Here is a 17,403-nt window from a genome sequence, read left to right as displayed (position 1 = left end):
GCACGTCGGGGGTCCCGGCGGGACTCCGGCCTGTGCGGCCGAGAATGTCCGCGACCGTCGCACAGCACGCTCGCGAGTCCAACGTTGTTTTCCCGCGTGGACCTTACTAAATTTGAGACTGATCTGGTCAACTGGCTAGGAGGAGTAAATAAAAGTATACAATCTGACATTTCCTTTTGCCAGTAGGTGGCGCTATGAGTTATTGAAAATGTTGGCATTGATATATGCTCAGACTTGAAGTAGCATCATACATATGTCATTTTTTGCAGATTGAATAATGTACCTTGGAGTTATAACAACTTTATTATTCATGCCGAATGAGGCAAAAATGGCCGCCCCGCCACGTCAAGGTTCTTCAATGAAAACTCACGAATTTGATAACTTTTCATCACAAAGGTCTGAAGAGCATCCTGACCAAATTTGAATGGTTGATCCCATTAATTCTGTAGGAGGAGTTTGTTAAAGTTCAAAGGTTGAAAACTGCGAAAAGTGACAAAAAAACACAACATGGCGGGATTACTGTGGCGCCCCCTAGTTGTTGAATGAAATGACAATGTCAGGGTATGTTGCAGGATGCGTTGTGCACATGTACTGTAAATCTGGTGATTTTAGGACAAACGGTTGAGAAGTTATGTGTATTGATATATAAGCCACGCCCCTAAGAAGTGTATTGGTCCATATCTTGTAAATGCAAAGATATATCAAAAAGCTTTTAATATATTTTGATAATGTAGATCCAATAATGATCCAGGGCAAATTTGGTAGCAATCAGACTCAGCGTGTAGGAGGAGTTTGCAAAAATGTGTTTTTCACAAAATTAAAAATGGCAGAAAATCTAAGTAGGCAGAGTTCAGGGGTCTGAGAGGTGTTTTGTAGAGCTAGGGGAGCTGGACATGTGTGTCGAATTTCAAGTAAATCGGACATACTGGCCGAGGGGCATCGCATCAGGCCTGACAAGTGTGCAAAATTTGGTGAATTTTCGAGCATGGCAAGTCCCCCAAATATGCACCCAATGTACTTCGAATTTCTTTAGGGCCTTCACAGCCCGACATTGTCGGTTGCTCGGGCCCTAATAACCCAATATTGAGCTGTACCTATTACTTTTGATATAAGTAGACTCAGGGCTCTTTGTTTTGAGTATGACTTATGCTTACTCCAGAAAATGATCTGATTACTTATTCTACTACGGATCCTTAAACCAATATTTGAATCCAGAATAACATCCAGAGCATCCAGAAAAGTTTATCCACAAAGTTTTTCATGGAGAGAAAAAAAAAAGTTTGCGCCCACGTAAACTATGCGCGATGACGTCACCCGCATGCTCGCGCTGTGCTTGTTGTGGCGTTCCCTTCCTCCGCATTCGTCCCTCCGTGCTGCCGCTGGAGTTCTAGCCAGGAACTGGAGGAAGGTCTTATCTGTCGTGACAGCTCGTTCTCCTCAACTTTTCCAAGTCCAGGTTGTGCCTGAAAGACGGAGAGAGTATTGTATCTGTGTTTTCGATGCATGGGAGTGCCCTGGGAGCGGCGAAGGGAGAGAAGGTAGGTCTCGCTGCCGCCGCCGCCGCCGCCTCCTCCTCCTCCGTCCGTTAGTCCGTCAGAGCTTTCAGTTCAGCCCCGACTACCGCATTGCTTCCGACACAAGTGAAGAAGACGGTCAGTGTAGGCCTCGGTAACTTTACAACCGACCAAACGCGACGTGAATTTAACCGGCGTGTGTATGACTTCGGCAGTGTGAACGGCTCATTTCTGACTGTGTGCCAGCGGTGCTGCGGCCGCGGTGTGTCATACACGGGTGACTTCATACCTTTTTGTGTGCGCGTGCGCGCGCGCGTGTGTGTGTTTTAAAGTAGGCATGCTGCGTGTGGAAATTTATGAAAATCTCAGTTTCAGGCTGTATTATAACACAAGGTCGTCAGTGTACTTATCTAGACCTGTGCTGATGTCACTAACGTTAGATTAAGCCAAATGAATGACATATCAATGACGTCTGTAGCTCGAGTATAACGGGTATAGATGTGGGGAAAGCTAGTGCTGTGTTTTATTTGGCATGCTATGTCAGAGGCAAGTTTCAGCTAGCCTTTCACATCAGGCACCATGTGTACATGGAATTAATCTGTCATATCTACAAATTTGAAGCATGGTTTGGTTGTGTTAGCCCACAGTACAGTGAGATCGTAGTACAAATACACACACAGTACAATACACATATAAAAGGATAACAAGATTGTCAAAGAGCAACACGTGTTGGCCTACTGCCACCCCCCCCATTAACACATCTTTAGCATCCCCCATCCTCTATCCTCTTCAAGAGACCGGCCCTACGCTGTCGACCGACATCTCTAGTGCAGCAGCAGGCTGGATGCAGTCACCCCTGTGTGTTTTGTAACTCTGCCACATCAGGATGAGATGCTGAGTCTTCAGGCCATAATCTGATATCGTAGCCAGCTCACTGACTCTCATCCAAATCCCAGCTGAGAGCCAAGGCCACGTCAGACCCGAGGGCCTCAAGTGGACTCAACTGGACAGCAGTCACGATGAGCTCGGGTAGAGGAGGGTGAAGGTTATTTCTCTTTATTAACTCCTTGATAAGAGAAGTGTGGAAATACAGCAAAACCACATGCCTTTTTAACTGTGGATTTTAAGGGACAAGGAAAAGAGAACATTATGTTATTCATTCATATGTATGTACGTTGTCTTCCCATGATTAGGACCGGGGTATATGGAGCAAATCAAATCACAATACCTCAATATTGATACTCTAGGGCTGAATATTGGTGCTTTTAATAAATACTGACAATGATATTTTATGATAAAATAATCATCAGTAATGTGGACATGATGACTAAATGGGTAAATGCAAATAATAGAGCTGCTAGAGCAGTCTGGTAAGTTCATAAAATGGCATCACTTTACTGCAATGCAGCTTTTAAGACAACATTTATGCCTTATTACGATATATATAATAAGATATCCAATATCTAACACGATATCTAGTCTCATATCACAATAAGGGCACAATATTGATATGTTGCCCCGTCCCAGCCATAATGAAGCAGTCTGACACTTTAACTTTACAATAATATTGTAATTATTTATGGTTATAACAAGTCAGTCCTTAATTGTAGAGTTGGTTGAATGACTTGACTGTTATGTAATATCAGAATCACAGTTAAAAAACATTAAATTAAATTCAAATTATTGAAAAAAATCGCTTTTTCTTCATCTTTCTAGCAAAAGATGAATCAGATTTGGTCAATACTGGTCCCAAATAGAGAGCAACCAGCTAAATGGTTCCTAATGATTCTTTGAAGAAACACCTATGATCAGGCAGTTTGTACCTTAGATACTGCCAGTTAAGTATTAGCGCTGAACTATGTAAGAAAATAATGAATTGCAATATTTATTTGGACCAACATTGCTACTGTATGCCATTTGCTTTAGTCCCTTATCTCCTGTTTTGTTCACTATAGTCATCCTGTAGTATGACGAGGTGCTATGATTGGCTGCAGTCCCCAGCCCCAGGTGTTTATGACCCTCTGGTTGGTTAAGTTGTGTAACATTAAAAATGTCGGCCCAGGAGCTGTATCATGATACTGTCATGGTTGCTGAGGTCAAGCGACGTGATTGTACACTGCTATGATTGATGCTATGATCACATCTGTGCTAAATATATCAGTGATGTAATAAGTAGTTCATGTTGTTTATTCTTTCTTAGTTTTAATCCTATTAGTCTTTGATGTGTCCCACCTGTAGCCTTCCTGCGATGGCCTAGATTTCCCTTGGTGATATTAAGTTTCGTTTACACTAATCGAGCCCCTTTGAATTTGAACAAGTCCCTCACTGCCAACGCTGGCCTGAACAATAGCAGGTGTCTGCTGGTGTCCGTCTGGCTTTCCTGAGCGTACATGCAGTTTTCACCTCGCTTTCAGCTGTTCCCCGTCAGTGTCCATATATCTCTGCTGAGTCAACTTTACATTTAGCCCGTAGCCGTGCCGAGCGTGGCAGTAAGTGAAGGATTGTACGTACGCTGTGCTTGCAGCAGCTGAAATGGGTTATGGTTGTGATTAATAGCCCCATTCAAAGTGTTCTTTCGCTTGATGTGTGAATCAGTGCACCAGACTTTGAGGTGAAAAGATACCGGAGAAAAATATCAAAGAGCCACTTTTAGCCAAGGCAGCCTCTGAGCTACAACAGCAGAGCCAGTATTTGTTGCACATGGTGTTCCAGTGCTGTGGCCTAGAATCCGTGCTGCCTGCATGTCAAGGGAAACCTTCATGTTATTCTAATATTCACAGCCAACGCATCAGCATGGTGTTTCTGCTGCACCTGCATTTTTTTAACAATTATGTATTCAATTGGGAAAAGCTCTGTTTTGATAATCAAAATATTCATTAAAAATATATCTGTTAATACCACTCAGTCCCTTTTGTGGGGATTTTTTTTTAGTAGGCCGCAGGGAAGATGGGAGGAACCCAGAAAAGGGCAGAGGAGTGAGGGGATGTCGGGAGCATAAAACAACGACAAAGCCAAGGAAAATGTAAAAAGACTGAGAGAAGCACGGAGAACGTAAAGGTCTTTGCAGCTCTGCCCATGGGTGTAGTGAGAGCCAGCTGGATGTGTGAGGAGGAGGAGGAGGAGGAGGAGGAGGAGGAAGAAAGTAGATAGAGATGAGAGGGTTCATTTATTATCTGAGTAACGGTGCCACACCAACTACATCTGAAGCCATATTTCTTTCACTGTTTACAAAATGTATTTAACTAGATCAATATTTAAAAAAATGAATGACGATGGTGACTGACTTTACTTTACTGTGCCGTGATTAACATTAGGACGAAAAAATGTTCAGCAAATAATAATAAGTAATGTACGTATATGTATGTAACCTTGCTATATATATGTGTGTGTATATATTTTTTATATATTTATATATATATATATATATATATATATATATATATATATATATATATATATATACAGCTAATAAATCAGTGTTGGCAAACACCTCTAAAACAAGTTTCTTGGCCCAATATGTCAAAAATCATTTTAGAAGAGCTCAAGTCTTTAATCACATGCCATCATTTTTAATAATTATACAACTGCTACTACTACTACTATTACTATTACTAACAATATTAAGAGTAATACATACTATCTGTTGATTTATTTAGTTTGTTTTAAAAATAGCTGCAGGTTTGTTCTTTTGTTCATTCATAGTCGTGTGACCATAGACTGTATAGCGACCTGTCAATCACAAGGTAGCCCGCCCTAAAGCATATGATCTATTTTACTCTAAATGGCGCGATAGTTTATTAAATGAACATCATGCATGTATAGAAGAAGACAGAGAACTACAGACCATAAACTCATATTTACATGTTTATGTTTCTGAGATAATAAATCAAGTGAGAAGTAGACTCATTTTCTCATAGACTTCCATACAATCGGACGTCTTTTTGCAACTGGAGGAGTCGCCCCCTGCTGGCCAGTAGAGGGAATGCAAGAATGAAAGTGTGACGAAAACGTTCCCTCTCTCCGCTACTAACTTCAAACTAAAAGCAGTAACAGTCGGGTCAGCTGTCTACTTACTCCCTCCCTGCAGTTCTTTATAATGCTGTCACAGTGTCAAAGCTTTACAATTCACCCAGCTTGAGGTGTTTTTTGGCTCCATTCAATCACAGCCTCTCCCCTGCTGCTTCTTTCTTCTTCACATTGTGTCTCTGACCAGGAATATCAGCCAGTGTCAAACACACGAGGCAAAAATATCCCACTCCATTTACTGTGTGGCTGTTTTCATAAGGAGCAACAAACAGCCGTGACTGCTCACTGTTGCATAGCTACACGATTGTCTGTCCTCACCCACACACACACACACACACACACACACACACACACACAAACCCTGGCCAAGAATAATACTCCTCCTACACTTCCTGCCTGAGGAATTAATGCTAACACTGACGCTTTTTTATGAACACAAACATGTCACGTGTTCAGTCATGTGCTCATCTGATGGCTGTACACACATGTGACGCTGGATGCAAATCAAAGAGTAACAAACATGCTTAATGCTGATTGTGGCGTGTGTGTGTGTGTGTGTGTGTGTGTGTGTGTGTGTGTGTGTGTTATGTATATGTTTACTGGGCACAAGTGTGTCAGCATGAGTTTACATATAGCAGCGAGAGCGTCGGGAACACCAAGCTGTGAGCTGCCTCTGTTCACCACAACACACACACACAAACACAAACAGCAAAACATTTACAGCCTCAGCTTCAGCTCCAATCCACAGTTGCCGTTGTCAGATGAACAAACTGAGCAGAGAGCAGTGATGGATGGGTTGGCTCTAGGACTGGGCTGGAGATGGAGGGAGTGCTGCCAGGGACTGGCAGATGGAACCATATTAGGCCCCGCCATTCACTGTGCATCATTTGAGTGATTCATTGGACTGGAAAAAAAGGGTTTCAAGTTTCTCTGTAAGTGCAATAACAGCGTCCCCCTGATGTAGGCTTATTAACGGGCTTCAAATTGTTCACCGTTCTGCACGGGCCGTTTGGAGACGCATGATGTTGTGTACAGCTGAACTGCCCGGCGTCAAGTCACTCATGCTGTTAGGGTGTTAATCTGTTCTATGTGTTTTGTTGCCCCCCCTCCCGCCCACTTGCAGACAGCGCTGGTGGTCCTGACTGTTCAGCAGGATGAGTGAGGCAGAGGGCCAATTCTACAGCGTCCAGGTGGGAGACTCCACCTTCACTGTGCTCAAGCGCTACCAGCAGCTCCGCGCCATCGGCTCCGGCGCCCAGGGCATCGTCTGGTGAGAGGCTGCAGCACCAGCACAGGCTGTTGTTAATATCCACAGTCCTGCCGAATTAGATAAACACGGCAGTTGATGCACGAGTAAAGTAAAGAGGTGGGCCTATTTCACTAGAGACAGTTTTGTGAAGGTAAGAAAAGCCCATGTGTAAATATATTATATATATTATAACAAGAAAGACTAATGGCCACATTTCCATGAAATTTGCTGCAGGCATTATGGCCCTGATACAGTTTTTGGATAGAAGTAGCTGACCTGTTGTCAGGAACCACCATGAAGAGATGATTTCTACCTGTTCATAAGAAACATCACAGTCTTATTGGTGGCATGAGCAATTTCAGGATGAGCCCTTTCATCTATTTTAAGATAAAGGACAACAGACTTTTGTTGTCGTCGAGTTCACAGCAAGTCAGACGACAGCTTTGCTCTGCAGAATGCCCATTTTGTCTTCCTCGATAACCTTCGTCTCTGTGTCTGTGTGAGCAGCTCTGCTCTAGATTCAGTCCTCGGTATACCGGTGGCAGTGAAGAAGCTGTGTCGACCCTTCCAGAACCAGACGCACGCTAAGCGGGCCTACAGGGAGCTGGTGCTGCTAAAATGTGTCGGTCACAAAAATGTAAGGCTTGAATTTAAAGATTCTCGTGTTTTTAAAGTCTGTCTTCATAGAGAGCAATAATCAGGGGCACATATGTTCTTTGAAACCGCTCAGTCTAATCAAACCTCCTGCTGATACCGGCCATTACAAAATCCACAGTCCTCATTCTGTTTAAAAAGATGTGGCAACGTTTATGTGAAGCTTATGTGAGACTTTAGCAGTCTCAATTACAGTGGGTATCAGCCAAAGTAACAGTGTTTCTAGTTTGTAATTCCGTCCTTGTATTTCCTCTGGAGAGTGTATTTGTGCTGAGCTGCAATGGAGGGATAGAAACACAAAGAGTGGATTCTGTACTAAAAACACTGTAACTTTGGAAAATACACACTTGATGTGATTTACTCAGACTGCTGAACTCCCGTGGTAGCCTCAGCTGAAGTTCGGAATGTATTTTTGCACACAAGGACTTACAGCCTATTGCAAGCTTGTTCATATAAACGTCTGACAATTATTCTAGAAACACTTTTTATGTCAATTCCTACCCTCTGGAATATGTGCTATGTGCCTGATACAGATATATAAAGTACTGTATTATAACATAATAAAGCAGTTAAACCTTTTTGTTATTTCATAAACTATGCAGGGCAGTTAAAAACTGTATTGTTTCATGAGACACTTCTGATACAGTAGGACTGGAATATGACTGGAAGCACAAAGACTTTAACTGTCTGTTCTAAGAAATATTGCAAGAATGTACAAACTTACGAAGAAGAGAGGTTCAGCTTTCTGCAATGTTGATTTAATGTCTTGCTCAGACAAACCCACTTGAGCGCTCTGTCCTCAGTTGGCTAGCGCTCCACAGTGTACAGTGGATGTAGATGGGAGAGTAACAGTGGACTAACGGCCTGTCTCTCTGCCTGCAGATCATCCGTCTGATCAATGTGTTCACGCCTCAGAAGTCCCTGGAGGAATTCCAGGACCTGTGAGTGGCAGTAGAGTTGTTTTTTTTTTTGGCTCCAACAATCTACTCTGTGCTTTCAGTCGGATTCAGCGATTTTAGCATTTAACTATCATCCCTCTATTTACCTGTCACCCTCTCGTATTGCACCGTGTTGCTTCTCTATGCTCCTACTGCTTCAATAGCTTCTTTGCGTTTGACACTGTTCTTTTATGAACTCCTTTACTACCTCTTTACTTAAAGCTCGTATCTCTTGTCCTACCCTTTAGCTATCTTGTGATGGAGCTGATGGATGCCAGCCTCTGCCAGGTGATCCACATGGACCTGGACCATGAGCGGATGTCCTATCTGCTCTACCAGATCCTCTGTGGCATCAGGCACCTGCACTCTGCCGGCATCATCCACAGGGTAACAGGACGAGGAAAAAGTGTGCTGTGGGCTATATGTTTAGAAGACGGTCATGTTTCTACACGCAGCCTGTAACCACACCCAACAATGATGTCACAGTGTACTGGCACAACCTGGAGAACACTTCCACATCACTGCTGGGAGCGGAGGGCAGAATCTTTTTTGGATTTGGATTTGGAAGAATGTGGATGTCTTTATGGTCCAATTGTTTAAATGCAACAATTTTCTCCAAAATAACATGATAGTCATCTATTATTTTCATCTATTTACCTTCAGGGTTATGTTTTTGCGTGTGTATGTTTCTATATTTATAGATTTTTTTCTCCCCTCAGGACCTGAAGCCCAGCAACATTGTGGTGAAGTCGGATTGCACTTTAAAGATCTTGGATTTTGGCCTGGCTCGGACGGCCTGCACTAACTTCATGATGACCCCCTACGTGGTGACCAGATACTACCGCGCCCCCGAGGTCATACTGGGCATGAAGTATAAGGAGAATGGTAAGGACAGCCACGCACGTTTTAAAGATCTCTAAAATAAATAAACCTCCACCAGCACTGCTCTGTCCTTTACAATCATTTTCTAAATCAACAAAGGTACTGTGATCATTTTATGAACATGATATTAAATACCAATAAGTAATATGTTCATGTGTTTACAGTTCAGAAATTATAAATGCTAAAACATAAAAGTGGCTCCTCCCTGGAACTCTTCCTGTCCTTAATGGGCCACTAAATCACCTCTGTGACCAGCTGAAGAAAGAGCCATCATAATTGGTGAACATTAACTTATCATACAGGCTGTTAGGAATATCAGTATCAGTCGGGCGCTAGCTGGCTATTAGAGAAACCTAAAAGTGTCAGTTTGTGCTACTTAGTACATTTTTATAACGTGTCATTTGTCTACAAAACACAGTCGTGTTGTTTGTATCTTTTCTAAACTAGCTCAACTACAAGCTGATGCATAAAACATGAAACATCACATAGCGGTAGGATTAGAAACAGGAAGTGGTCGGAAGCCTTGTCAGGCCCAATGAATAGTGTAACCTGCCCACAGTTTAAATTTATGATGAGACTTGACCTTTTAGTGGTTTGTGTGATCCGGAGACGTTAACGGAGCACACAGACCTTTTTTTAGCTTTAGTGAAACTGAGCAAAGAGAGGAGTTAATGGCCGATTGCCACCCATTGCGCACTCTAAAGCAAAGTGTCACCCAGCGAGAGAGGAGAGACAAAGTGCATGCATCCTACTCTGGACACAAGCAAAGTGATGAAGAGAGCAACAGCTGTGTAAACTGATAAGGAGAGAGAGAGAGAGAGAGAGAGAGAGCGAGAGAGCGCACATCAGGCCATGGCACAGCTAGAGGATGGACCAAAAATAACCAGAGCTGGTATTCTGCATTTTAATGTTTGTCATTGCAATTTAAACCATGGAGCATGTTGTCCATGTGGCAACATCTGACATTTTTCTGTATATTTAGCATTATATGATGCGGTTGATGTTATGTGATCAGTATTTGACATCTTTTCTGTTTGCTTGCGTTCTCTGTTCCCAGTGGACATCTGGTCAGTGGGGTGCATCATGGGAGAGATGGTAAAGGGCAGCGTCATCTTCCAGGGCACCGACCGTATCCTTCAGCGTCTCTGTCGTTGTCCCGCTTCTTCCATCTTTCACGTTCTTGTCTTATAGGTCTTCTGCTTTCCTTACTAAACACAATCTGTAGAATAGGACCACTCAAGATTTCCAGCACATCCCAATTTAATCAGAGAGCTTCATGTGTTTCCTGCCCTTTTCAATGATTATTAATCTGTGGAGTTGTTTTTCAGATATAATCCCTTTAATTGATAGTTGGGAATCCAATTGAAGCAATTCAAACCATTTGCATTTATATTGGCCGTTTCTCTGTTTCTAATGGGTTCGGTCACCTCTTCACTCACCGGCTCCTTTCAGTGGCACCGACCATTTACACCTGAGAGGCTGAGAATGGATACAGGGCACCGTGCGATTCTGGGATAGATTGCTTTTCAGCGGCGGGAGTAATAGCCTTTTACTGCAGTTGTAAGTCAGCGGGCCTGCTGAATGCACATATCTTTATTTTTTGTGGTTTTTAAATGTCTCCACAATCATTGGGTAGATACTTTCATGTTTCCCTCTGGATAAAATGTGATCTCTTTGGTAATCTAAGCACCATCGTCAGGTTTCAGTTTGTCCAATACTTTGTTTTATGACCAAATAACTGCAAAACTAACAACATTCCCACCAACCTCAACTCTACTTTGTGTTTTCTGCTAATTGGCAAACGTTAGCATTCATATGCTGATGATATATTCATATGCCTTATCGAATCTTCCCCTCATTTGCTGACGCATGAACATGCCCATAATGCAGCTGAGTTCTCCATAACGAGCGTGTTGTCCAGACATCGACCAGTGGAATAAGGTGATTGAGGTTCTGGGCACGCCCAGTCTGGAGTTTATGAACCGGCTGATGGAGACGGTGAGGAACTACGTGATGAACAAGCCGCAGTATCCCGGCGTCAGCTTTGCCGAACTGTTCCCCGACTGGGCCTTTCCTTCTGACTCAGAACACGACAAACTGAAGAGTAAGAAATGTTAACTATAAATGCATATAGTTTTTTTCCGTAGCATATATATATTTTTTAGGGGATTTTATGTTTTTTAATTATCTCACCAAGGACACTGCTATAACACAGATTGTGGTCAAAGAAAGGCTTTTGTCTGCAGTATATTGACGCATTCAGACTTTTCCCAACAGAACTATAGGGCCACAGGCTGGAGAGTGGATCCCTTAACTAGTTCAGAGGATGACCATGTAGGTCAAAAGTCTTCCTGCCCTCATCTGTGGCATATAGAGTTAGGACTCACATCAGCGAAACAAGAGAACAAAACTTGACATTCCCAGAGATGCTGCCCAACGCCCGCAAGGGGAAGTAATCAGTTCGCATAAAGACAGCTGAAATGAAGTGATGTCATGGGCCTGTTTCCATAGTAACACTACCCTTTTCTTCTGTCGCCATCACAGCAGGTCAAGCACGGGACCTGCTGTCCAAAATGCTGGTCATTGATCCCGAATGCCGCATCTCCGTGGAGGAAGCCCTCAATCACCCGTACATCCACGTGTGGTATGACCCCGGAGAGGCCGACGCGGTGAGGAGGCCGCTGCCTTCACTCTGTCAGTGCAGAGGCTGGCTGTGTGGGACCGCGCTGATTTATGTGTTTCTGTTTCGTTTCACAGCCTCCCCCCCAGATTTCAGATAAACAGCTGGAAGAGAGAGAGCACTCCATCGAGCAGTGGAAAGGTGAGATGCACTGCCCTCTAGGGAAATCCATCAGCAGTGCAGCTTAACCTCCTTACAGGAAGCCAAACCTAGACCAATGAAGGATTATGTTTCCTCCAGATCTATATGCAGATATACTGTACAAAGCATTCACAGTTAAAGCAAATAATCGCCATTGTCTGTGTGACAAAACACTGCCAAATTATTCAGCAAACACAGTAGGACAAATTAAGAGCAATTGTTCTGATAGAATGACCACAGATAGTTCATTAGCTACCAACTCCTGAATCTGAATTTCCTGTATCTTTTAACATAATGACTGCACTCCATTGTCTGCTCTTCTACAGAACTCATTTATGAAGAGGTGATTGATTGGGAAGAAAGGAACAAGAATGGACTGATGAAAGAAGACTGTTCAGGTACAAACATGCATAATATTCATTTCTTTTCTGCAATATTGGACACCAGGCTGCTCTAAGGAGAGGTGTCGGAGCATAATTAGCTTTAACTTAATACTAATTTGCTGACATACGTCTTTGTGGCCACGGCTGTCCCTTGAAAAATGTATAGGAAATGCTCAGTTACTCTAAATATGACCTCAACTTTGTTTAAACACTGTTTCGCTCCTATTGTGCGTGTCACGTATCAGATGTGGTGTCGGGTTCGGCCTCCGCGTCCTCATCAGCCAACGACATCTCGTCCATGTCCACGGAGCACACCGTGGCCTCGGACACAGACAGCAGCAGCATCGACACGCTGACGGGACCGCTGGACGAGAGTCAGTGAACACAGTCCAGGGCCACATCGTTCTGCCTGCCTCAGTCCTCCCCTCCTATCTACAATATCCAGATATCAATCCGCCATCACCTTCCTCTCACTCCCCCCTCATTTTCCGATCTATTTTTTTTTGTTCTGTTTTTCTTCTTTCCTCTTCCACGTCAATGAATAGGTCTATTTTTCTATTTTCTTTATGATCTTGTTCAACCTCTTCAACATCAAACTTGACCGCTTCCTCGAGGTCTAAGCTGTCTATTGGGTCTCTTCTTTGTGGATATTGTTTACCTTGATGAAGTATATATGATGTATGCATCCATATTGGTTTTCAGGTTGCCAGGAGTAGGCGGGGGAATTGTTGTTTTCGTTCTGTATGCCTGTGTTTTAATAGTTTTTATTTTTTTAGCGAAGATTATCTTGAGACCAGAGGTCATCAAATTAGAGCAGACACGCACTGAAAATAGACCACAGCTGCCAGCTGCTGTCATGCATGTTACGCCAATACGAACAAAAGCTTACCATAAGTCCATCTGATGTCCATCTGATGTCCATCTGATGATGAGGATCGAACACTCGTCCACAGTTTGATCGATCCTTTGAGTGAGCTCGCAGTATTACAGATCTCCACAGTGGGGCTTTCTGCACCGTTTTTTAATCAATTGCCTTGAGTGATGTGGAAGTTGAGATGTTCCTCCTGACAGCCGGGGGAAGCTGTGGTTGCAGTGTTACATTTTTATTTCCTGATATAATGTACTGTATGTAAAGATCATAGTGGCTGTTGACCCTGTCATTATAAATGGATAAAGTGTGCTTGTTTTTTTGTTCAACATTTCTGTAGAACTGTATATTGCAGCCCCCCATTGGACATAAGGTACCGACTAACAATGTGTATTTCAAAATCATAATCCTGTACATTTGGGCGAGGCAAAAAAAAAAAAAGATACATGTGGTTATTTATTTTTGTGTTCTTGCAAAAATGTTGCACACAATCACACTGAGGCCCGTGTAAAAGAAGCCTCTTGTCGAAACGTTTCATTGCTCCTTTTCTAAACCATTCCATTAGTACTGGAGCAGTCACAAACACCATCATGAATCAGACATCCTGTAGATAAAGGCAGTAAAACACACATAATGGCGTTCAACTTGCATGAAGGCGTTAAAGATGCCAATACGATACCGTAGTTCTCGTTATACAGAGAAATCCGTTCAGGTCCATTCTTTTTCTTCCAGTACCTTGATGTCCTTGGTTCTGAAAGCCTGTTTGATGCAGATGTTTTTGCCTTGTGAGCCTGTGTGTGTGTGTGTGTGTGTGTGTGTGTGTGTGTGTGTGTGTGTGTGTGTGTGTCTTATCAAAATGTACTGTGCAACGCTCTCCTTCATTATCTCCTTTGAATCGTCCTTAAAGACAGCAGTCGCCCGGTTGTAAGGGCAGAGTCTATGGAGGAAGTCGTCCCCTCAACACAGAGCAAACATGCGGTTTAAAAGGAGGATGTGTGGAGTCCTGGATGGAAATCTGCACCTTTGGAACTCCAGATGGAACCTTAAAGATGAGAGAAGTGGACTGTGGAGCTGCTTTTTTGCAGAACTGATTGCACATTGTGATGGACATGCAGAGATATGACACTATGGAGTCACTGAGGTTTTAAATGTTGCACACTATGCTTTTTAGTTTTTAATAACATGACCTTATTTCAGTCATGCCTTAAATGACCTGTGGAGTGGTAATTTCACTCTCACAAATCTTATCAGAGACGGACTGAGCATTACAGTGCTCAGACCTCCTTACCATGATTACAGTGTTTTAAAAAAAATAGCTTCATTGTGTACACTGAGCATCTCACGTTTCTGTTCAGTTTATTTCTCTTTTTATTTCCAGAGATGTTCTGTTGTGACTGCAATGACCACAATATAATCACCCGGCCAACATCTTTTCTCCTTCAGTAACTAATAAAGTGGACATCGGTGATATGTTTTGCATGTTTCTCAGATTCTTAATGAAAAAATAACTGTACATCACTCAACATCTTTCCCAATAAGGGAAGGAACTACTCTGCATAGATTGTGTCAAACTACTATACATCACTACTGTTTAAAGACTAATCAGTCTTGTTGTCCTTCTCTTTGCACACTGTTCATATCATCACACACACACTTCATGTATTCTTCTCTCAAAAGCTCTTGACGATATACTCCGTCTTCTTGGCCTCATTGTTGAGCTCTCCGAAGGTGTCGAAGAACTGCTCCATCTCCTTCTGCAGAGTTGCGTTGCGTAGTTCTGCGGCGGCCCGGGTCCTTTCGGACTCTGCGATCTTGTCCTGGACGCCCTGGTACCAGTGCCGCTGCTGCATTAGGTTTGTTTTCAACCGAACAACCTCTACCTGCAGCTCTGCATTTCTTTGCTCTAGGCTGATGGTAGAGACGAGAGAAAGACAAGAATATCAAAATGGCGAGATGTGCATACTGTAGGAGGAGAGATCAGTAATGTATTTGTTGGTTAATCTGTAGCATCTATGTTGATTGTTTGGCGTTAGTAGGTTTGATGCTTGATATAGATGGAAAAGGCAGAACAGGTGGCTTACACTATATCTATTTCCTTCCTGTACTCTATGTCAAGCTATTTGAATTGCCGGTTTCCTCTTGTCCATGCCAACCAGTAGTGACCTTACACTGAGACTTGCTCTATCTATATCGGTAATAAATGAGGCATGTGTTGTGTCTAGGTCAGCAGCATGGCCCCTTAAATTAGCTCTCTTTCCAGTGGCATGAGCTGTTTCTATAGGTCAGCCGCACAAGATGTGCTTTTCATCTATTAACTTTGTGAATTTGTGTTTTTGGTCAGTGGGGGGAAAAAATATACATTAGGTGGCACATCCAAGTAATTAACATAAAATATGTGATACATTGAGATCTCCACAGTAGACTGAGAACACACAAACAGAAGTGGTTAAACAGAATGGAAATAATTAGGGCTTAATGATTAGTAATAATGCCTATGTTGGGACATTTTAAAGGAAACTAAAAGCAGTTGTGTGTGCGCTTTGAACCAAACAGGATATAGGGTGACGCTCGGGGTCAACTGAATGAATGAAGCAGCACAGCTGAGTGGACACACACACGTTCTGGGCCTGGGAACATTGTGCCACCCTCCACTGGAAATACACTCAGGGCTGGGAAAATCTCACAGGCGAGACAGTGAATTAAAAGTGTGGCACTGAAGCTGACAGCATAAGCACATTCAAATTAGGACAATTCTTTAACACGTGTGCCTAATCTCTGTAACGCGATTGTGTGTGCGGTGTAGTTTGAAATGGAAATGCAATACAAAAGAAAATGTATATTACCTGAGTATCCGTGCCTCATACTCGCCCCTCTGTCTGACTATTTGCTGTTGGAGGCTAGTGAGGAGGCTGCGGAGGGCGCTGGCGGAGGGGTCTGCCAGGGGCACAGGAGGGGGCACCCTGGGAGACCAGGATGGCTGCTCTGGGTGCTGGGTGTCAGCTGGTGGCCACAGGACCTTGCACTCAGTTTGGGATAGTTGAGGGGAACTTGCTGTAACATGTTGCTGGGGGGGCGACATCGGGAGCTGCTTGAATCCACACGATCCTGAGTCCAGCTCTGGGTCATGTTCATGCTTCTTGTCTTGGTCTGGATTCTGCTGCTGGATTCTGGTGCTCTTGTCTTCACTCGCTCCCTTGCCGTCCATCAGTCCCTGGGGGGCCCATGCTTGGCACGTCTGCCCCTGCCAGTGCTCCTGGCTTGTTTCCATGTCAAAGACCTCTTGGAGGCTGTCGGGAGTAGCAGCGTTGGGGAGGTTATCATACAGAGAAAGAGCACTACTGTGCTCCTCGCTCTGGTTCAGATGAGCCCTGTCCTCGGCTCCCCAGCTACCTCCCCATTCTCCTGCTCTCCCTCCCCCTCTTACTTTGTTTATTATGCAGGGACCCAGCTCTGCTCCCCAGTCCTGTCTTCCCAGGCCTCCTCTCCAGCTGCAGTAGCTATGATCTGGCCAAGCGCCAGTCCCTCTTCCCCCACCGACCAGAGTGGGAACCTCATTCACAACTGGGGCCAGACCAGGCAGAGGGCTACAGGGGCCTGGGAGTCTGGTTACAGCAGTGCACACAGCCCTACCCTCCATTTCCTTTGCCCTGGCCCTCCCTCGCTGGGCAAAGGGTATGCAGTTGTCGTACAGGGGGTCCGTGGAGCAAGAGCTGCCTGTGGTGGGGGTCTCAGTAGTAATACAGTGCAGCTCCATGATTCAACCAGCCACATGTGGGTGCTGAGAGCCTTTAGATAACTGCCTGCCCCGCCTCTTGTCTGCTGCAACTTGGGATTCAGCTCTTGGGTTGTAGATGTGTGAGCGTGCTATGGAGCCTCCCCTGTGCTGATGCGACGAGGGGAGAGGAAGGTGTAGGAGCCCTCCTCCCCTTTGACTGGCTGTGCCCTTGAAGCTGCTGCCTAATGGCAGACAGGTTGTAGCCTGTGTGTGTGTGTGTGTGTGTGTGTGTGAGTGTGTGTGTGTGTGTGTGTGTGTGTGTGTGTGTGTGTGTGTGTGTGTGTATGTGTGTG

At 43.9% G+C, this 17,403-nt stretch overlaps 2 protein-coding genes across 2 annotated transcripts; one reads left to right on the top strand and one right to left on the bottom strand.

Annotated features, from left to right (window-relative positions):
* The first annotated feature begins 1,338 nt into the window (after nucleotides 1-1,338).
* On the top strand, nucleotides 1,339-14,805 carry mapk9 (mitogen-activated protein kinase 9). The gene is made up of 12 exons (XM_068714634.1): nucleotides 1,339-1,538; nucleotides 6,664-6,810; nucleotides 7,297-7,426; nucleotides 8,326-8,384; nucleotides 8,630-8,768; nucleotides 9,101-9,266; nucleotides 10,321-10,392; nucleotides 11,185-11,367; nucleotides 11,808-11,932; nucleotides 12,021-12,084; nucleotides 12,411-12,482; nucleotides 12,713-14,805. Exons 2-12 carry the CDS (start codon nucleotides 6,695-6,697, stop codon nucleotides 12,847-12,849), a joined length of 1,263 nt encoding a protein of 420 aa, XP_068570735.1. The 5' UTR covers nucleotides 1,339-1,538; nucleotides 6,664-6,694; the 3' UTR covers nucleotides 12,850-14,805.
* A 95-nt stretch (nucleotides 14,806-14,900) lies between these two features.
* LOC137875935 (rho GTPase-activating protein 24-like) lies at nucleotides 14,901-17,089 on the bottom strand. Its single transcript, XM_068715454.1, has 2 exons — nucleotides 16,179-17,089; nucleotides 14,901-15,243 (listed from the first exon to the last, which is right to left on the bottom strand). Exons 1-2 carry the CDS (start codon nucleotides 17,087-17,089, stop codon nucleotides 15,006-15,008), a joined length of 1,149 nt encoding a protein of 382 aa, XP_068571555.1. The 3' UTR covers nucleotides 14,901-15,005.
* Between the last annotated feature and the right edge of the window lie 314 nt (nucleotides 17,090-17,403).

Source organism: Cebidichthys violaceus, unplaced genomic scaffold (assembly GCF_023349555.1).
Source record: "Cebidichthys violaceus isolate CVI_PGR_0920_01 unplaced genomic scaffold, fCebVio1.0.p SCAF_2, whole genome shotgun sequence".
Classification (NCBI taxonomy): Eukaryota; Metazoa; Chordata; class Actinopteri; order Perciformes; family Stichaeidae; genus Cebidichthys; species Cebidichthys violaceus.
This window is presented reverse-complemented; position numbering and strand designations above follow the sequence as displayed.

Excerpts from the sequence above, each read along its gene's own strand:
- mapk9 (XM_068714634.1), top strand. The coding sequence starts at position 6,695 with ATGAGTGAGGCAGAGGGCCAATTCTACAGCGTCCAGGTGGGAGACTCC. Across the intron at positions 11,933-12,020 it reads ACCCCGGAGAGGCCGACGCG|CCTCCCCCCCAGATTTCAGA; the intron begins GTGAGGAGGCCG and ends TTCGTTTCACAG. Across the intron at positions 12,085-12,410 it reads CTCCATCGAGCAGTGGAAAG|AACTCATTTATGAAGAGGTG; the intron begins GTGAGATGCACT and ends GCTCTTCTACAG.
- LOC137875935 (XM_068715454.1), bottom strand. The coding sequence starts at position 17,089 with ATGGAGCTGCACTGTATTACTACTGAGACCCCCACCACAGGCAGCTCT. Across the intron at positions 15,244-16,178 it reads TATGAGGCACGGATACTCAG|CCTAGAGCAAAGAAATGCAG; the intron begins GTAATATACATT and ends CTCTACCATCAG.